This window comes from Phyllostomus hastatus, unplaced genomic scaffold, assembly GCF_019186645.2.
Source record: "Phyllostomus hastatus isolate PE091 unplaced genomic scaffold, TTU_PhHast_1.1 phas_scaffold_39, whole genome shotgun sequence".
Classification (NCBI taxonomy): Eukaryota; Metazoa; Chordata; class Mammalia; order Chiroptera; family Phyllostomidae; genus Phyllostomus; species Phyllostomus hastatus.
The window spans coordinates 28,009,682-28,032,536 of record NW_025334028.1 but is presented as its reverse complement, the minus strand read 5'-3'; the positions used below and the strand labels follow the sequence as shown (position 1 = coordinate 28,032,536).

Genomic DNA, 22,855 nt, shown 5'->3' with positions numbered 1-22,855 from the left:
TGTTCATTTTCAATATTACAATATGACTAGTTGATAAACATTATACAAATTCTAACTTGTCATTTTTGAAGAGAGGACCTTTATAACACAGACACACTATATACTAAAAACCCAAGTTCTTGAAATTTCATGCATCATGTGCCTACAAATAAACTAAATGTTAACCTAGTTCAAATCATCTAGAAATGCATAAAGGGAAAACAATCTGCTAACATCCCTGATAAAAAATAAATCATCACAAAACATAGGACATTTCCTCCCTACATTATAAAGGATCAAAAATCACAGGTAAAAATATAGTGTTTTTCTAATCAATTGAAACAACATACACAAGGTAAAAGACTAATAGTCTAGAAGAGAAATAACACAAAAATGAGCCACTTAGGTTTTAGGTATAAATGACAAATGTATTTCTTTTTATTGTTATTAAAATTCTTTCTAATGTATTTTAGTAACTGAAGCATTTTAATTTAATTTTATTTTATTCCACTGTTGGCCATAGTTTGAGCCCTACACACTCCCTTCCCTTTCACCTCAAAGGGAGTTCCTTTGTAAGTAGCCACACACTCTCCATTAGTGTACAGATCCGGCTGGATCTGCTCCCAAATCTTCTTCTTAGGATTCAACTCCTTGTCAGGCTCTCCTGTTGGCGAAAAATAAAATTATATAGCTAACATATTAAATAAACTGCCCATAGACATTTCTAGTGAATTGTCTTGGCAGTACTTCCTGATCTTTAGACCTGATCAGAATTTTAGTATTTACTGTTAACATTTACTTTACTTTTATGATGATAGAAGTTTATATTCTTCATTTGTAAAACACCTTTTCTCATTTCCTTACCAATATTAAAGATATTATTTTCACTGTTATAATAAATATTTTATAAGTAATACAGCTCAATGAATTTATTCTACGAATTTAAAATAAAAATATAAAGTACTCTTTAAAAATTTGCAAGTAATTAGAATATAATTTCCGGTGTTACATTTTTACCTGTGGCAGAAGCAGTGTCTGCTTTACTATATGTTTCATCACACAAAATAAATGGCTAGACTGCTGCTATAAAGCTTAAAGATTTCTTATCAATACTAGAGAATGGCCTAAATGTTGGGGTTATCTAGCTAAATATAACTACTCTGGGTTTCATCTGCTGCCCATTCCATTTGATGAGATGGAAAGAGTCAGAATGGGGTAATACAGACAAAGACTAGCATTTTCTAAGAACAGGAACTTATGCACATGTTGTTGTATGCAATTCACACAACACTGATTCTAATCTTAAATATAAAGAAACTGGGGCTCAGATAAGTTGCTGAAAGTCACACAATCAACAAGTGAAGTCAGGTTCTGACACCAAAGCTGTTGTGCCACTAGTACTGCACCTTGCCTCCTAACAAACGATGCTTTAGAAAATAACATTCTGACGTGTGGCTAATGCCCCATCCCCCCTCTTTATAGTAGCTCAACTATAAAGTTTACAATCAATAAAAGGCAAATGAACTGTAGAACACATTGTCTAGGCTTAAAAACAACCAATATACCAAGCAAGCCTTCTATTTAATGAACGATAAGGAATTAGCCAGCAAAGTTTAATATAAGAACATTTTAATATCTGGGGATATTCAATAATATTTGGAATGAAAAATAAGTTCAAGAAACAATAAAAAATAATGTTATCATTTAAGCATTAGCTTCAGGTGAAAAATAATCATCCTGGGAGTAATAAAAATATTACTGAAGTATAATTCAACACTGATAGAAATAACTTTCTAGATTGCTTTTTAACTGACTCCCATGTTGTAATCTCTTGGAATTACTTTAAAAAGAATCTTTTAAATATTATTGGAACGAATTAAAGTCTATATTCTGATTACATCTTATTATCTAGTGTTTATTCTCTGCTTATACATACATAGGAATAGCAAAACTGAGTGAATTGACTGGCCATGGTAGCTTTATTCTTTATTAGCTCTTCAGAAACTGCCATAAAAGTGGCAGGAACATACAAAAGTGTCCTCTGATATGCAGGTTTTCACGAATGACAGAGGAGTTTATTGAATGACATATTTATAGTAAAGGGATATGCAATGAAATAAAAACTGAAACACTGACTATAAAAGTGAGGATTTCTCTTACTCCTTTAAGAGAATTAGATTGGATATAATAATTAATTTTTATTAATTAAAGAAGAATAAGAAAAAGCAGCAATATATGAAGTATATAAAAGATTTTTATTTTTTGTTTCTAAAGCATTCCTAGTCCAAGAGCATAATCCTACTTTACTTGTGCACAAATCATGTGGGGAAGTGAGCTGCTGTTCAGCGAGACCAGAGTACTAGCCCTGGATTCCTTCCACTCAGAAAGATGTTTCTTAATTGGTAATGAATTAATTTAAGAAGCAGAGTGTCCCAGATTTGTGCAAAAGTTTCTTATAAAGAGCATAGATTGTGCAGTACACTCTTGCTGAAGGCAGACATTAAGTCCTAAGTACAAAGAGCTGTGCTGTGGCAGGATATTAAGCTTCTCAGAATTAGGGAGATACTGAAATGTGTAGAAAATAATGTGCATAATACACAACACATGTAGTGCTTATTATGTGAGAGTCACTGCACTAAGTGTTTTACATATATTTACTTATTTAACTCTCTCAGTATGCTATATAAAAATGATTAATTATCCCCAATTTATAGGTGAGGAAATGAAGGCACAAAAATTACAACTAAGACCTTAAAAAACAAGGCAGGTAGCCAAGTGTTTCAAAAGTTAAACCTCACAAAACACATAGGAAACAGATACCATTCAAAACCCCTTCTCTTTAACAACACCACCACCACCAACACCCTTCTTACAGATGGAAAAGCTGGGGCCAGAGAGGTTCCCAAGTCACTGAGCACTTATGCCATGTGGAGCCAAGATCTGAAAGTTTTATACTTCTTATATAAAACTGTAATAATTTTCAAGGAATAAAGATTTGCACTAAAAATAAATGAAGTAAGAGGAACCCCAAAAGCTTAAACTATCGTCTTTTAGCACACAAGAATCAATACATGTAACACTCTGAATGGAGTTCCTAGACTTTAACAAATCAATAAATGAAGCAATGACTTGGACAACTAGAATCTGAGATTATTATTAAAACCTGTCACATTATAATCACTGAGTATAGATTAGAACTGAAAATCTTGGATGCACTGTTAACTTCTGGCTTACTGAGCATGCTTCTGAATAATATACTATCTGGTAGGTATAAAACTAGTTGAAAAGTTTAAATCACCTCCCACAGAAAACACACCTAATACTTAAAACAATTTCTTTAATGAACTATATTTTTCAGAGAAATCTTTCATCATTCCTGTGTATTATATCTGTCTTCTAAATCTTATTTTTCTAATTTCCTTTCCTTTCTTAACTCACTTCCCCTGCCTCTTTTTGGCATGGCTATGCAAAGAAGGTAAGTGATGATATCAACAAAAATTTTTCAAGCTAAAAAGTGCAGAGCCTCTGAAATTGTCAAACCCGGCCAATAATCACCATTTGGAAATGGTTATGCATACTGTAAGAGAACTAATCATTTAGAGATTATTTTAAGCCAAGTCATTCTAAACAAAACACATAGGGAATAAGAACTAGTTCAAGATGAGTTTGTACAGATGTGAAAAGCTATGACCACCGTCTCCACATTCTCAGCATTGAAAACCTACAAAAAGCAGTAACTACAAATTCAAGAGTCCCAAGCATTCACACATCTGAAATAGGAACCAGAGACTTCATTTAAATTGGGCCATTCATTATTTTGCACAGAATGCTCACTGATCATCCGCTTCTTTATGATATCTACCACAGCCATTAAAAGACTGGCACTAACTCAATTAATTTATGTTTGATTAACTGAGTTTTGAAATATAATAATTATAACTATTGCCACTTGTGGCACAAAAACTAAAGCATAACTTGGCAAATAAGGGTTAATGAATTTTACAAAGCTAATCAACAGGAGAAAGTGGTCTGGTGATTGATAAGAATGATCTTGCGATAATGAAAGCAGATACTCAGGCCTGTTCTCAAATATTGGTTTTTTGGTGTTTTTTTTTTTGACTTTTACTAGTATGTTACTTTTCATTTACTCATTAACCAATTTACTGAGCTCCTACTCTATGCCAGGTATTTTTCTAGATGATAGGAATATAGCAGTGAATAAGAATAAAAAAGAAAAATATTGATGTCATGACAGTTACATATCTGTGTGAACAGACATTAAATAATGCACAGTGCATTAGATGATGTTTTGGAGAGAAACAAAATAAAGATGTTATTTGAAAGATCTGAACAGGATAAGTAATGGAGCTATCTCAGGAAAGAGCCAGTGGCTCAACTGGAGTGACTGAGGAAGAGTTAAGAGTACGTGCAGTGAGTGAGGTAGCGGGAAGCCACTGGAAGAAGGCAGGCTTGTACTCTGGGTCAAATGGAAAGCTTTTGACAAAGTAGTAATATAATCTGACCTAAATCACTGTGCCTACTATAACTGAAAACAGAAGAAGGGCAAGGGCAAAAGCAGGGAGATCAGTCAGAAAGCTTTGCAATTCTCTAGGTAAGGGATGTTGGTGCCAAGACCAAAGTTGTGGGTGAGATAATAAGAACGATTCTGGACATGTTCAGAAGGTACACCCACTGTCATTTTCAGAAGGAGAAACTGCATGAGAAAATACAGAGCAGTTGAAAGAATGGAATTCCAGTTGGATGACATGGAAATTTACTAAGGAAAAAGGGCACTCTAGGGGGAAGACTGGGATGTGTATTCTCCCTTTGGACATGTTAGTGAAGTCTAGTAGGTAGCTAGATAAGTGACTAGATAAAACAGCCAGGGATTAAAGTGGGAAAGAGGAGAAGACAAGAAAAGAGAAGAGGTCAAGTGTGGAAAGAAAAAGAAGAAAAAGAAGAAGTGAAGGACCAGGGTCTGGGTACACCAATGTTAAGAGGTCATAGAGGTAAGGAAGAATCGGCAAAGGAGAATGAGAAGGGCAGCTGGTAAAGCAGGAAGACTACCAGGAAGGAGTGATGCCAGATGTCAAGTTAATTAAGAAAAGGACTGAGGAGAAGCCATGGGTATTTAGCTAGAGAGTACATTAGGGATCTCGACCACAGAAGTTCTGGTGGAACAGAGCAGATGGAAAACTAACTGAAATGGGTTTTAGAGAGAAGAATCAAATACAGACAAGCTTTTTTGTCTTTTAAAGAATAAATGGATACAAAGGTGAAACACTCTTGCATATCACACAGGCTTTCTGATGAACCATTAATTTACGTTTATTAATAAGACTCAGTGACTCAGTATCAGTAGAACTAATTATGGTCTTAGAAGTTAAAATTCTGAATGCAAACTTTCATTTATTTTTAGAGCAAAATCAGTGCATTTTCCACAAAAGGCTGTTGTTGCCTTTGTCTCCTAGCTAAAATATTATTTTCAGGTTAGTTTTGCTTGGTGCTTTAGGGACCAGTTATACATTAAATACTAAAATTTATAGCTTCACACATTTAGGATTAAAAAAAGTATGGAGTGGGGACAGTTTTTAGCCATTGTTATAAAAATATTACTTGGCATCTTCTAAAACTCGATGGAAGTTTTCGGTTCTGTAGTTAGAGAAAAAAAACTGTTAAGTGTAAAAACCTTTTTAAGGCCAAACAGCAATGCAAAGGTTTGAACCCCAACTGCAATTTCTATACCATACTTAATATATATATATCATGAAACGTAAATCTCTAGACACTGAGCACATTAAGTGAACATCAAAATGTACTAGCAGACACCTTAAGCTTTAAAATGCAAACAGATGCACTGATGAATCATGGCTCTCTCTGGAAAAAGAAAAAAAATAAAACTAATGGTGTGTTGTGTAGAATTAACTGTGATTTCCTTTCAGATTAACTGCTACAGAAGCAGTAACTGATGTGGAGCCATGAGGAAGATAAATATTAACAGACCTCATGTCTCAAAATTTATCAGTTATTTAATGCTGTTTGGCTTGGGTAAGCCTATTATAAATGATAAAACAATAGTTCAAGGGTGAGGCTGGGGGAGGGAGAGAAGTGGGAGAAAAGTGGGAATTGTAATAGCTTAAACAATAAAATAATAATAATAATAGAAAATAATTCAAGCAACCTCATGGGCCATTTTAAAGTTAGGTTTTCCCTTCTTTCACTTGAAAAAGAAATTTTTTGGTACTGTCTCTACATATTCAAGTACTAAGGCACAAGGGGAAACTATACACTTAGAAGAAATATCAGTCTTTGGAAAAATGTAAATATAAACACACAGAAAGCCAAACTCAGGGACTAAAGAATATGGTAAAGGCAAAAAATCCATATAGAGCTATTATCATCTAATGCTAAATCACTAAGTAAAATTTTCTGTCAATTTACTTAACAGAAACATCCAGATAATAACAAGTGACTTAACTGCTGAAATATTTACCTGCTAATTCTATAAGGTAAGGGAATGAAAGCTGTCATAGAATAAAAGAACTATATACTTTCATTAATTAATACAGACTATTTCATTCACCGCAAGCAACATCAACAAACAAAATGTACTCTTTAATCCTTCTACTTACTCTACATATCCTTAAACAAGTACCTAAATTGTGTCAGGCCTCAGTTTATAAATCTATAAAATAGTGGGTTAAAGTAGACTACTTATTCCATTTCTAAACATGATACACTACAATTTACATCAAAAACTTAAAAAATGTACTAAATCTTAAGTATTTAAATAAAAAAGAAGTCAAATGTTAATCTGGAAAGGTAAACCAGTATTTATTTATTTTTTTTCCCCACTGCATGATGAATATTAAAGGAAAAGCTCACCTTTATTGTTTTCTATTCCAATTTAGTGAATGAGACTTCTAAATAGAATTTCAGGTGTCAGGTACATACATGATTGCACCTACTCCCAAATCTGAGTTTTAGGGAAGTGCTTGATACTGTGATAAAAGAGTGGTGATCATATGCTACTAGAATCTAAAATCATCATGCTCCTTTGAGAAATTATTTAGACTGGGATTTTCCCAAAATCCAATTTACCAAAAAAGCACAGACCATTATGGTTTCAAATCTGCCAAGGTTCAAGACATACACAGGCATTCAAAGTCACAAATACTTGTTAAACAAACCTTGTATTTTTTTTAGATTACTCTAGTTTTTATTTGGGGAGAGCTTAGTTTCAAGGAAATTAACCTATGCTTTCATCCACATTTTCTATGTTGTTTCCAATGTTAAAATTCTTAATATCCTACTATTTCATGAAACATAATTAACATAGGATTAATAAAACAGGCCTACATAATTACATCAGCCTGGCTATTACATTAAAACTCAGCTCTTTCTACAAACATGTTTCCAAGTCAATTCTGATTTTTAAACCTCATTCTGCTTGTTAACCTTATTTCTGATTTTCCCATTATTCTAGTCAAGTAAATATACTTTAAATAAAATATAGTCTGTTAATTTATAACTGTTCTCCTATAAGGTAGGTCCTCCCTCTTCAATGAAAGAAAAATTTATTCTACATCTACCAAGCATCTTTTCTGCTTCCAAGACCTATTTCAAGAAACTTTTTCATGCATTATAAAGCTTGGTCTGTCTCAGGAGCATTTTACTGGACAAAACAAGCAATATGAAATGAAACTCTCCCCCGACTTTTAAAGATTTTATTTATTTAATTTTAGAGAGAGGGAGGGAAACATCAATGTGTGGTTGCCTCTCACGTGCCCCCTACTGGGGACCTGGCCCACAACCCAGGCATGTGCCTCGCCTGGGAATCGAACCAGCAACCCTTTGGTTCACAGGCTGGCATTCAATCCACAGAGCCTCACCATCCAGGGCAAAACTACCTTTAAATTATTAAAATAAATACGAATTTTAACTTAGAAATTTTCTCTATGTCCTAAAGTCAAGTAAGAGCATATGTAAACATACTATTAGGTGAACTTTGAGGATTATATGCTATTCTCCCATGTCTGAATTTTTCTTCATATTTCTGTGTTGCATTCTGAGATAATCTATAACTTAAATGATTTTGCAGCACATTAGTTTCTTTTATACCCATATCATACTCTTTTGGTGTCTAGGGATTACATTTAGTATTTTATCTAAAGCAAAAACTATCTCTGGTGTTTTATGTAATTTGTACATTCATGGGAAAGGGGATGTTTAGATGTTTGAGCTTAATATGCCATTTTGAGCTGATAGCAATAATCTCAAAAATCATGGTCACTTAATGTAAGGGACTGTGAATCATACACAGGATTGAGTTTATACTTAAACACTACAAGCATCACTTTGTGAACAATAATTCCCACACAATTTTAAACAAAACTAATAAATACTTACCAGGAAAAGCATCAAAAGTAATTCTGTCTCCAGGAACAGACCCATTAGGAGGTGCCAAGATTTCAACTTTCTCTGGTGAACTAGCACACATCACCATCGCTTGAGATAGTACTCCCCTCATCTTTGCAGGTTTTAGATTACAAAGTAAAATCACCATACGATTCTGCATCTGTGTGAAAAACAGGTGATTAAGATGTATAGAATTTGGAGTGATCAAGAGTATATCAAGGTACATCTAATATGCTATGTATCAAATGTTCTATTTTTGAAGATGTATCATTATCACTTTGTATCTCAAATTTTTTACTGCTGTTATAAAGCCTTATAGGAAGATGAAAAAAGTCTCAATTCTACAATGACTGACTAAAGAAAAAACAAGATAGTTTAAGGGATCTCTGAGTAAATATCAAAAACACACTAACATTTTCATTATGGGGATTCCAGAAAGAGAGGAGAAAAAAAAGGTCAGAGAACTGATTTGTAAAAATAATGGCTGAAAACCTTTGCTAGTCCAGGGTAGGAAATAGATATCCACGCCCACAGAGTTCCAAACAAGTTGAAAGACCCACACAAAAACATATTACAATTAAACTGGCTAAAGTTAAAAATAGAGTCTTGAAAGCAGCAAGAGGAAAAGTAGTCACATACAAAGAAAACACCATAAGGCTATAAGCAGATTTCTCCACAGAAACTTTGCAGGCCAGAAGGGAGTGGAGTGCTGGAAGGAAGAAATCTACAACCTAGAATACTCTACCATAAAATGTTATCATTCAGAATTGAAAGATAAAACGTTTCCCAGGCAAGCAAAAAAAAAAAAAAAAAAAAAATCATCCTAATAAAACAAAAAGATCTAAGTCAAAAACAGTGTGGAGAGGGCAGTAAAAACAGAATTTTTAGACTGCCTTAAACCTAAAATAGAGGGTTTTTTTTAGAATGCCTTGAACTGAACTGCCTATCAACTTAAAATAGACTGCTATAGATTGCTATCTATGGGTAACAACTAACCAAATATACAAAAGATACACTAAAAATAGGGAGAAAGAAATCCAAATATAATACTAAAGAAAACCAGCAAATCACAAGGGAAGAAACCAAGAGAAGAACAGAGAAGTACAAAAACAACCAAAAAACAATGAATAAGATGGAAATAAGTACATGCCTATCAATAATTACTTAAAATATAAATGAATTAAATGCCTCAATAAAAAGACACAGGGTGGCTAAATGAAATAAAGAACAAGACCCATTAGTATACTATCCATAACAGATTCACCTCAGCTCAAGAGAAACACAGACCATCAGAAAAAGAGATGAAAAAAAAAAAAACCTGGGGTACCAATATTCCTATCAGAGAAAATACACTGTAAAAAAAAAAGACAAAGAATGGCATAACATAATGATAATGGAGTTAATATAAGAGGTGGATATAACATTTGTAAATATTTACATACCCAACATAAGAGCACCTAAATATCTTAAGCAAATATTAACGGGCATAGAGGCTGCCAGTCAAGATGAAGTTGTAAGTAAACACGGCTTGCCTCCTCCCATAACCACAGCAAAAATTACAACTAAACTACAAAACAACCATCACCCAGAATCCTCAGAAAAATCAAGGTGCATGAAAGTCAGACAGCCAAGGATTAAAGAAATCACATTCATTCAAACAAGTGGGGGGGTGCACAGACATGGAACAGGTGGTCCCACACCCACATCTGGTAGATAAAAATCAGGAGGGATATCTCAGGAGAAAGGGATCCCAGACCCACACCAGGCTCCCATGCCTAGGGTTCCAGTGCCAAAAAGATAATCCCCATAACTTCCAGTGGGGGATGGCTTCTTCCTAGACAAAAGTACAGAGGACTGTCAGCGGTCATTGTCCCTTTTCTGAGCACTCTCCCACACAGAACCACAGAGCAGTTATACCATATCTGAGACTTCATCAACACGCTTCATATAGGTGGCTCTGCCCAGGTGATTACCTGAGGCTCCACCCTATCAAACTTATGTGTGTGCTTTTCTACATTAGGCCGTGCCATCAAGACACCTAGTCAAAGCAGCTCTACCTAATACATAGAAACAAATACAGGGAGGCTACCAAAATGAGGAGACAACAGAAATATGGCTGAAACAAAGCAACAGATCAAAACTACAGAAAAAGAAAAAAACAAAATGGAGATAAGCAAACTATCAAATGAAGGGTTCAAAACAACAGTTATTAGGAACTCATTGGGTACTTCAAAAACATAAAAAAGACACAGGCAGAAATCAAGTTTACACTACGTGAAATAAAGAAAAATCTACAAGGAACTAACAGTGGAGTGGAGGAAACCAAGAATCAAATCAATGATTTGGAACATAAAGAAGCAAAAAACAGCCAATCAGATTAAGAAGAAAAAAGAATCCAAAAAAGTGAGGACAGGCTAAAGAGCCTCTAGGACAACTTCAAGAAATCCAATATTCGCATCATAGGGGTGCCAGAAGGAGAAAAGAAAGTGCAAGATTTGAAAACTTATTTGAAAAAAATAATGAAAGAAAACTACCCTAATTTGGTAAAGGAAATAGACATACAAGTCCAGGAAGCACAGAAGTCCTAAACAAGATGGACTCAAGGAGGACCACACCAAGGCACATCATAACTAAAATGCCAAAGGTTAAAAATAGAGAATCTTAAAAGCAAGAAGAGAAAAAGCAGAATTACCTACAAAGGAGTTCCCATAAGACTGTCAGCTGATTTCTCAAAAGAAACTTTACAGGTGAAGAGGAACTGGCAAGAAGTATTCAAAGTGATGAAAAGCAAGGACCTACAACCTAGATTACTCTATCCAGCAAATCTATCATTTAGAATGGAAGGGCAGATAAAGTACTTCCCAGACAGGGTAAGCTAAAGGAGTTAGTTCACCATCACCAAACCATTATTAAATGAAATATAAAAGGGACTTATTTTTTAAAAAAAAGATGAAAACTATGAACATTAATGGCAATAAATTCACAACTATCTACAACTCAATCTAAAAAAACAAACAGCAAAAAAGCAGAACAGAAAAAGAATCATAGGTATAGAGATCATCTGGATGGTTATCATTTGGGATGGGGAAGGGGGAGAATGGGGAAAAAGGTGCAGGGATTAAGAAGCACAAATTAGCAGGTACAAAATGGGCAGAGGGATGTTAAGAATAGCACAGAAAATGGAGTAGCCAAAGAACTTATATGCATGACCCATGGACCTGAACTAAACGGGGTATTACTGGAGGGAATGGGGTATATGCGGGGTGGAGGGGGGCAATGGGGAAAATGTTGGGACAGCTGTCACAGCATAATATATAACATATATTTTAAAAAATCAACAGGCATAACAGAAGAAATTGACAGCATTGCATAATAGTAGTAAACTCCAATACCTTACTTAAATGAGTAGATAGATCATCTAGACTGAAAATAGGAAAACATTAGCCTTAAATGACATATTAAATCAGATGAACTTAAAGTTTACAGAACATTTCATCCAAAAAACTGAAGAATACACATTCTTTTCAAGTGCCTTTGGAACATTTTCCAGAATAGATCACATGTTAGGCCACAAATCAAGTCTCAAAAAATTCAAGATTGATATCCTATCAAGTATCTTTTCTAACCACAATGATGTGAAACTAAAAATCAACTACAAGAAGAAAAATGGACAAAACACCACAAACACATGGAGATAAAACAACATGCTCCTAAACAACCAGTCAAATAAAAAACTAAAGAGGAAATTAAAAATTCTTGAGACAAATAAAATTGAAATTAAACTCTCCCAAATCTATGGGATGCAGCAAAATCAGTTCTAAGAAGGAAGCTCAGAAAAATTCAGGCCTACCTCAAAGAACAAGAAAAATTCACAATAGACAATCTAAACCTACACTTGAGGAACTAGAAAAGGAACAAACAAAACCCAAAGTTAGTAGAAGGAATATAACAATAAAGATAAGAACAGAAATTGACAAAATAGGGAATGGAAAAGATCAACGAAACTAAGAGCTGGTCCTTTAAAAATATAAATAAAAATGATATACCTTTAGCTAAACTCATAATGAAAAAAAGAGAGAGGGTCCAAACAAATAGAATGATAAATGAAAGTAAAGTGACAACAGAGAAAATAGAAATACAAAGAATCATGAAAGAATACTATGAACAATTACAGATCAACAAATTGAACCTAGAACAAATGTATAAACTTCTACAAATGTAGAAACTTCTAAGACTAAACCAGTAATAAAAAATAACTCCCCCCAAAACATCCAGGTCCTGAATGGCTTCACAGGTGAACTCTACCAGACATTCAAAGAGGAATTAATACCTGTCCTATTCAAACTATTCCAAAAAATTTCAAAAGGAAGGAATGCTTCCAAACTCATACTACTAGACCAGCATTATCCTGATACTAAACCCAGAAAATGACTCTACAATAAAGGAAATTATAGCTAATTTCCCTGACAAACACAGATACAAATATTCTCAACAAAACCAAATTCTAGATAAACAAATTCAATCGTACATTGAAAGGATCATACACCATGCTCAAATAAGATTCATTTTGGAGATGCAAAGGTGGTTCAATATCTGCAAAACAATCAATGTTATTCATCACTTAAGTAAAATCAAAAGCAAAAATCATATGATGTTCTCAACAGAGACCAATAAAGCATTTGACAAAATTCCAATATCCATTCATGATGAAAACTCTCACCAAAGCGGATGTATAGGAAACATACCTTAACATAATAAAGCCTAGACGTGACAAATCCATAGCTAACATCATAATTCTACATTGATAAGTTGAAAGCGTTTCCCCTAAGATCATTAAAAGGACAAGATGCCCATTCTCAGCCCTTTTATTCAATATAGTTACTGGAAGTTGTAGCCACAGCAATTAGACAAGAAATACAAATAAAAGGCATCCTAATAGGAGAGATAGAAGTAAAGCCATCACCATTTGCAGATGACATGATACTATATACATAAAACCTTAAAGACTGACAGACAGAATTTAAAACTAATAAATTCATTAAAGCTGAAAGATACAAATACATAATGTTGGAAAAACTAGCTAAATATGTGAAAAAAAAAGTGAACCTGGAACACTTTCTTGAACCATACATTAAAATAGTCAAAATGGATTAAAGACTTAAATGTTAACACCTGAAACCACAAACTCTCGGAAGAAAATACATACAGCAAACACTTTGACATCACTCTCAGCAATATTTTATTAGATATGTCTCCCTGGGAAAAGGGCAATAAAAACAAAAATAAAGAAGTGGAACTACAAACTAAATGTGTTTTGTACAGCAAAGGAAACCATCAACAAAATGGAAAGAAACTTAACAAATCATAAGAGATATTTGCAATAGCATTTTCTGATAGAGGACTAATATCCAAAATATATAAAGAACTCATACAACTTAACACACACAAAGAAGCCAAACAATTCAATTAAAAATGGGTATATTATCTGAATAGAAGTTTTTCCAAAACAGATATAAAGATGGTAAAATATGAAAACATACTCAACATCGCTAACCACCAGAGAGATGCAAATCAAAATCATGTATCACCTCATACCTGTCAGAATGGCTATTATCAAAAAGTTAACAGATAACAAGTGTTGGCAAGAATGTAGACAAAAGGGACCCCTCAGACACTATTGCTAGGAGTATAAAATGGTGTAACCACTGTGGAAAACAGTACGGAGGTTCCTCAAAAAATTAAAAATAGAGCTATCATATAATCCAGCAATTCTAATTCTGGGTATTTATCTGAAGAAAACAATACCAAAAACATAAACTAGGACATATACATGCACCCCCCATGTTCATTACAGCATTATTTACGATAGCCAAGATGTGGAAGAAACCTAGGTGTGTAATGATTGATGAACAGATCAAGAAGATGTGGTATTTACGTACAACAGAATATTATTCAGCAATAAAAAACTGCAGTATTGACATTTGTGACAATACGGCTAAACCTAGAGGGTATTATGCCAAGTAAAATAAGTCAGACAAAGACAAATAACATATGATTTCACTTATATGTAAAATATAAAAAATTAACCAAACCAGCAACAGACTCATAGATAGGAAGAACACACTGATGGTTGCCAAGGGGAGGAGCACAGAGAGATGCGCGAATAAGGTGAAAGGGAATAAGAGGTACAAACTTCTAGTTATAAGTTAGTAAGTCATGAGGATGGAACATATAGCACAGGGAAGAGTCAATACTATCGCAATCACATTGTAGGATGACAGACAGTTACTAGATTTATCATGGTGATCACGTGGCAAAGTATATAAATGTAGAATCACAATATTGTACGCCTGAAACTAAATATTATATAATATTTTTAATTTTAAAAAATAGGCCTAAGTTTCAAATTTAAAAGGCCCCCTTTTTGAAGGTCTTCATGAACAACAACTCTTCCTCAACAAATAATTTGAAAATACCACATATATGAGAATTTAAAGAAATGTCACTGCAATTATGTGTAAGATTAGCTAAATGCAATGTTCTAAGGATTAGATGATCATCTGTAGACCTTTACCTCTGAAAAATACACAAATCTACAATATTCTGTATGTAATTATGGGAGGCTGTTAAGTGTCCTGGCTTTATAGAATGCTTACTAGGACTGCCTTGATGGGTTAGATACAGATATACATAAAGAAAATTGCTTATGGCTGTGTATGACAGCTTTTGGAATAGAAAATAGTCTGCAACCTGTTGAGAACAAAAAAGATGAAGCCCAAACTAATTTTACCAATTTAAGATCACCTGGTTCTTTTTTCCAAGGCTCCTCATGAACTTACCTTCATAAGTAGTTACGAAGGAGTCCTGGTCCTATGTAAGAGGACATTTCAAAAAAAAAAAAGGCACACACATATGCCCTATCTCTATATTTTTTCATAGGTAAGAGAAACTTCTTCACTCATCCATTCAATAGAGCAGCTAGATGTAATACAAGGCAGACCAAGTTATTCCTTAGCTCAAAACCCTCCAAGGGTTCTCATCTCACTTAGAATCAAAGCCAAAATCTTTACAATGATCTATAAAACCCTATACTATTTGGCTTATATATCTGATTTCATCTCACATGGTACTCCCATTATTTGCTCTGCTATAGTGACACTGCTTTCTGATGTTCCTTGAATATCGCAGGCATCCATTTGACTCAGCTACCTAAAATGCTCTTCCAAAAGAGACACATGACTTGTTTTCTTCATTTTCTCACACCTTTACTTAAATGTCACTTTCTTTATAAGGCCGTTCTGAACTACTTTATATAAAATGTCATCATCATAATAGCCTTAATATTTCCTAGTTTCTTCCCTACTTTATTTTTTCTTGATATTTATCAATGTTAACATGTTACTATTTTCTGTCTCCCCCATAGAAATGTGAGCTTCACAAAGGCAGGACTTAAAAAAAAAATCTATCACCTGAATTCAACTGTTATACCCCTTATTCAGAATAGTTCTGGTGCACTGTAGGTGCTCAATAAATATTTGCATCTAGACATATGAATAAATAAATGTAGAGATTTGTCCAAGTTCACAAAGCAATAAGTAATATAGCTGGCAATGAAATCTTAATGTTGAAGTCTACAGTCTTTGTAATATCTCTGAAGTATTATGGGGCACAGGAAATAGGTAACTTAAATCATTATAAAGGATATCTTGAAAGAACAAATTAAAACTATTACTGTCTTTAATTTATTCCACCATCATTGGGAATATATATCTGTATTTCCATACATATATATATACCATAACATATATGCATATAAAAAATACTTTTCTACCCCTGGCTGGTGTGGCTCAGTGGCTTGAGTGTTAGCCTGTGAACCAAAATCGGTTTGATTCCCTGGCCTGCAGGCCAGGTCCCCAGATGGGGATGTGAGAGGCAAGCAATTGATGTTATCTCTTGCACATTGATATTTCTCTCCCTCTCTTTCTCCCTTCCTTCCCTTCTCTCTAAAAATAAAGAAATAAAATCTTTTAAAAAATGCTTTATATTTTTAAATACCTAAGCAACACAAAAATAAAAAAACATCCAATTTTTAGCAATTAATGGGATATCATTAAAATCTACAGTTTAATTTCCACGACTCCCTCTCCTCTTTTTTCTTAGAAAAGTATGAAGATATTTTAGTTATAAAAACATAAAACTTGTTCTTTTTTAGTTTGGTGCTTTCTGGGTTTATACTAACAGAGATTTTTTAAAAATAAAGGAATAATAAAATTCCATGAGCAATGGTGATTATATAAAATACCAAAGAAAAACATTTTTTTAACTGAGAAAAAAAAATACATCTTCTTTCTATTCTCATGAATCTAATCCTAATGTACAGATCTTTTGCAAAGTTTTCATTGTTTTATATACTTTTTCTGGTGGAATTAGACATTCAAACTAATTAACTGAACTAATCAATAGTGGCTCATGTTGTTTAGTCATCTAATACAAAATTATATGATAAAGCATCAAAGAAAGAGGAAATGAAAGTGTCATGTGTATGCAGAAGTAATTTTATTTGTACAAATTACCTGATCGAGAGGGACATGATTCACCAGGCCACTGACAACGGTTCTTGGGGCTGCTTCCCCAACATCTACTTCTTCTACATACAAAGAGTCTGCATCAGGATGTTTTTTAGCAGTGATAATACAACCAATTCGAAGATCCAGACGGGAAACATCTATTGGCTTAGAATCAGCACTTCCTGCTGTAGATTGCTGTTTTTTCTCCTTTTTCTCTCCTTTAAAAACAAAGAATTCTATATGGGTAAACATCAGAAGCAAAACAAAAATAAAATATGAAAACCTTCACAGCACTGATACTGATGAGATTAAAGGAAAAAAAATGCCTTATCTCCTACCTTCATTTAAATAGTAAAGAAAAGAACTATTTACTGAAGTCAGTATCTTAAACCCTGTTTGAGCTATTTCTCTGTTAAGTAATGGCCTCTATCTCTAGTTAAAGACAAAGATAAGAGGTTGGTGAACTATATAGCTCATTAACCTCATAGTCCAGCACAAGGACTGTTTCTGTCAAAGTTTTATTAGAACACAGTCCTTGGTTCACTTACATATTGTCTATGGCTGTCTTTATACTACAGCAGAGCCGCAGAGTTGTCACAGAGCCTTATGGCCTATAAAGCCTCCATACCTACAAAATGACCCTTACTGAAAAAGTTTACATTTCCCTGAAACAGAGCTGCAGAAAATCCTTCACAATTTTTACTGTGACTTTTTACAAAGTGAAAAATCCTACGTTTAGAAAGAATGCCACACTTTGTAGCCAGCTAATGGAATAAACTACAATTGAATATAATTTCACTGCTAAAATGTTTCTCGCATCAGTTAAACATACTGATAAGTACATAATAAATTTCTCCACTTCTTATATTTCCCTGAAGACTTATCAGGGCTTTAGGCTTATCCACGGCACCTATTTGAGCAGAAGAGAATATTTTATTCTGATTATATTTTTAAATCCTACTTTTATTTATATGACGATAATCTAATTCTTATTGGCACATTATTTTAGCTTCTGACTGAAAATGCAACCTGTACAGCATTTATATTCTTTAAGTTTACATTTAGTTTCTCTGGCAGAAAAAAAAAAAGAAAAACAAAACAAAAACTTATTTATCTCTGAATCACACTATTGTGGCTTGAAGCATTTCCTTTCAACTGTACCTCTGATTAATCTTTGAACAAATATTTACTGAGATCTAAGGCACTAGAAAGAACTATTAAGATGAGCAGACCATGCTATCAAGGCACTGAAAATCTCTTTTAAGGAAGACAGATGTACTAATGAATATATGATAAACATTACGTATACGAGGAAATACAGAACCAGAGAAGAATAATTTTGTCTGGAATAGGAAATGCAGATTTTGTGTAAACGGCATTCACAATTTATACAAAAATAGTTTACAAAACAGGAAACAGGGCTAGTTCAAAATAATTAAGTTTTTAATCTTATTAGCAAATTATTAAAAATATCACTTTCTATGTAGCAGATTCACAAAGATTTTTTTAATGGTAAAAACCCAAATGTTATAGATATATATTACTAGAAGAAAATATACCAAAAACCTAAATAGTGGTTATCTTTGAGTGATAAACTAAGTACTTTGTAATACTGCAGTATAACAGTATATTTATCTCCACATGTATTTTTTAACTTCATATCCCAGAATTTGAAATACTACCTTTATCAGGATTCTGCATTCCAGAGGTGATTACAAATATTAAAATCTATACCAAGAACTTTGTTAGTCATCATAAGGGATTTTAGAAATATTCATTGACATGAGTGATGTTTATATGCAGCAGTCTAGAAAGATTGTGTGGGTACCACAGAACTTGCCTGTGTAGAATTTTGAAATCTGGCAATCACAGCAGCCAAACACCAATGAAACAACCTTCTATTCCATCACTGTTCAATACAGAACCTGCAGACCGTATATATAGCTATTTATATTTAAATTTAAAGTAACTTTCAAATGTTCAATAGCTACACATGACTATTGTGTTGGGCAATACAACTATACAGCATTTCCATCACCAAATAAAGTTCCACTGGCCAGAGGTCTTCTAGACCTAGAGCTATTTGGTCTTGTGTGCTGCCTCGTCCCACAAGGGAGGACTTTGTTGTCTCATTGTGTTACAGAACAGACAAGGGGGGCCTGGGACAATATACTATTATTGAAAGAAGGCCCCGGGTCCGTTATGTCCACCGCCTGAGGAAAGACATCTCTCAATGCCAGAGATTCGTGAAAAGGAAAGGAAATGTTTATTTAATGCTATACAGACTTCAAGTAGTGACCTAATGTCTTCATCAAAAATCCTAAAGTCCCTTAAAACACCCATAAACAGACACAGTCCTTCCTTCCTTCCTTCCCCCTTTGCCCAGTCCAGAGTACCGTATCTCAGGAAAGGAAAACGAAGACCATGGCTCAGACAGTCCTCTGGTTCTTCCCAGTTAGTACTCCCTCTCAGGGCTGCGCATGGCTCTCCTTCTCAGGGCTGCACATGGTTCTTTCCCTCAATGGCTGAGGTCCTCCCTATTCTGCTAAAGCCGCATGGTTCTCTCCTCCTCAGGGCTGCGCATGGCTCTCCTTCTCAAGGCAGCATGGTTCTCCACTCTGTTAAAGACGCATAGTTCTCTCCTTCTCAGGGCTGCGCATGGCTCCCCCTCCTAAAGCAGCATGGTTCTCTCTGGGATGCAGGAGTCCTCACTCTGCCAAAGCCGCGTGGTTCTCTTCTCTCAGGGCTGCGCATGGTTCTCTCTCTTAATGGCTGTCAAGTCTGGCTTTTAAATCCCCGCGGCCAATCTTCCTCTGCAGCCTCATTTCCGACTCCTCCCACACTCAGCTTCACATGCCAGAACTTGTATCCTTCTAGGTTTACTGGGCTGCCATCATGAGTCTGGGCAGGTGTGGCCCCATGTCTTGGAGCCAATATTCTCTGAGCTCCCACACAGGCGCTGTAGCTCGGGGGATCTGCCCCTAGTCACGTCTTGATGGGGAAGTTACTTCCATTCCCCTGGCTCAGAGATGATCACAGCTATTTAACATATCTAAGCGACCAGCCAAAGGCTATAGATATGTTAAATGACCACACCAGAGCTTAGCTGCAAGGCTGTTGCTATGCAAAACAGCTCTCAATGGCCCTGCTCCATTTGTTCCTTCTCCCAACCCACACCCTGGGTGGGGGGGATGAAGACATCTTAAAATCTCCTGGACACCTTAAGTTCTGGACCCCATTTCAAATGCCCATTTGGGGTCCCCCCTCTTGGCTGCACCCTGTAACAACTGGACTAGAAGACTGATGGATCCTGCAGTCAGGAATAACCATTGAGTATGGACCTCACCAAGGTTAAATTAAAAATAAACTAGAAAAGATGAGGCTTTAGCATTAATTCAGATGAGAGATCCTGATCCTGAGAACTTAAACTCAGGTAGCACCTAACAAAACCGAGGCACAGAGCAAGATATGTTTTGGTGGTAGGAAGTACAGGCTTTGGTGGACAATTAGATATGAAAATTGAGGAAGTGGGGCAGGTTTAGCTTGACTGTAAGATTTCTTGTCTGGTTGGCTAAGTAGATGGTAATATGCTTTCTAGTTCAGCTCTTATGGGTTCCTAAAACTTTAACATCCCTATGCCTTACTTCAGACATTCTGCTTTGACTGGAGTATCCCTTTCCTAGCTCCACAGCTGTTCCTAAGATAACTATCTGTGATGTTTCTGAAATGATCCCCCAAATATACAATACAATTCAGTCACACCAAACTACATATGGGCCTCTACGCTTAAACTCTACATTCTGTGTTTTAAATTATATTGGTTCCTCTACCTCAAATGACATACTCTTACCATGTCCAACCTGGTCTACCTTCACACATTCTTTAGGGTCCAGCTTCTATGTTCTAATATCACACTGTTTCTAATTTTATTCTAGTTCATAAAAGCTAAAACTTTCTACTTCTAACTAATGGAACTTTCTACTTCTAAGTAATCTATCAAAAATGTTGAGATCTGATAAAGTAGTTAAGAACCAAATAAGCTTGAAGTACAATACCTTTCTTTTCAAGTTTCTCTTTCACCTTCTTTTCTTCGCCTCCTTCTCCTTTTACCTGTTCTTTGGCACCAGAAGATATGGTTGTGATTGGTATAGACTGTGTCATGTTTTTAGAATTAGCTTGCAGTGGAGTACCAGATGGAAATGGTATTTGTTTCACTAATATAGAAAATGAAATAGGTAATGTCATTTATATTAAACCAACAAGATGAAAACCATGAAACTGTGAATCACAACTTTGATTAAAAGAGAAATTCACTGTATATGATGATCAAGCCTCTACTGAGACTGTGAAAAGCCTGCCCAGAAATTAAATAAATTTTAAACATGACAAAAGAATACATGTTTCTCCTTTAATCATTAATGACTAAACTGAGAAAATTATAGATAACAATAATAGCTAATATTTACTATGGATTTACTATGTCCTAGACACTTTTCAAAATGCTTTATATGAATTAACTCGTAATTTTCATACATACTTAAGCAGCAAATTCTATTAATATCTCCATTAACAGATAATCATCCTGAGTCATAGAGAAGTCAAAAATCATGCACACAGTGAGTAAGAAAGCAGGATTTATACTCAGGTAGTCTGTCTCCAGAGACTCTATACTCTCATGGTTTGGGGGCAAGATAATGTATTTTTCATGCAGGTTTTCCTTCATATTAACAATCAACCAGGAAGGTATAATAATAATAATAATAATCATCTCTATATCACAAAACTAATGGAGAGACAGCATTATTTGTTCATAATTCTATTTCAAAAAACAACTTTTTAAAGAAGTAAAGACAATTCCTTTAGCAATATTAAAAACATTCTCATAGCCTAGTGAAACAGAAAAATGCAGTGTCCCAGGTTCACTTCCCAGCCAGGGTACAATCCTGGGTTGCAGGCCATAACCCCCAGCAACCGCACATTGATGTTTCTCTCTCTCTATCTCCCTCCCTTCCCTCTCTAAAAAATAAATAAATAAAATATTTAAAAAAAAAAAAAAGAAAAATGAAATCCTTTGAGGGATTTTGACGTGACTGTTTCTGGCCAATATTCAGACTCCTTTTCTGAGGAATTGTTTTTTTAACTCCCCTGGAGGCTGTTGCTTCTTTTAGTGATGTAAAGTTCCATATATGCCTATATTATGTTTTAGCATTAGACAGAATTTAATACTTTAAATCAAACTGTTGATTTGTTTTAATAAGGTCAGAGTTGAAAAGTTTAGCATTTCAGGGCAATCTTCCAGAACTGAGAGAAATAAAAAGCAGTTTTATATTGCTAATATTTTAACTGTTTATCTGTATTCCAAATCTCTTCTTCTTGAAAATCATCAACTAGCCTCAAATTTTCAATCGATAAATGATATTGTCTCTAGTTGACAGTTTTAAGCATACACTATTAATTTTTCCTTACTTTTATTTAGCTCACTAAGGGTAAAGTTCATACTATAGTATTCAAAATAATTCACTGATGGAATAATGGTCAAAAGAAAGTATACCTGGACCTTGTAAACTCACCAAGAAAGGATTTTCTATAATACAATCAAATGGTTTTCTACATGATACTTTGAAATTGTAATAGAACTACAATTATTATTATTAGTGATTTATTATTAGTGATTTATAATAATTTAAATTTATTTAGACCTCTTTAAAAATAATTCAATAGAAGTTTAATTTTTATTTACAATGTAAGAGTTAAAATGATAATTATTTACTGACTTGGACAATTTGAAAAATGTACAATTTCATACAAATTATATGTTTAAGCTTCCATTTCCTCATATACAAAACAAGGGTATCTGTGTACACATAATTTTATAATTTATGTGAAACACC

General features: G+C 34.4%; 1 protein-coding gene across 1 annotated transcript in view; it reads right to left on the bottom strand.

Annotated features, from left to right (window-relative positions):
- Positions 1–386: 386 nt before the first annotated feature.
- Positions 387–22,855, bottom strand: part of AIMP1 (aminoacyl tRNA synthetase complex interacting multifunctional protein 1) — a 37,213-nt gene continuing 14,744 nt past the window's right edge. The window contains exons 4-7 of the mRNA XM_045820117.1: positions 21,020–21,178; positions 16,971–17,182; positions 8,389–8,557; positions 387–643 (exon numbers count right to left, since the gene is read on the bottom strand). Of these exons, the coding sequence (XP_045676073.1) occupies positions 477–643; positions 8,389–8,557; positions 16,971–17,182; positions 21,020–21,178 (707 nt within the window). The 3' untranslated portion in view covers positions 387–476. The remainder of the gene's footprint in view (positions 644–8,388; positions 8,558–16,970; positions 17,183–21,019; positions 21,179–22,855) is intronic.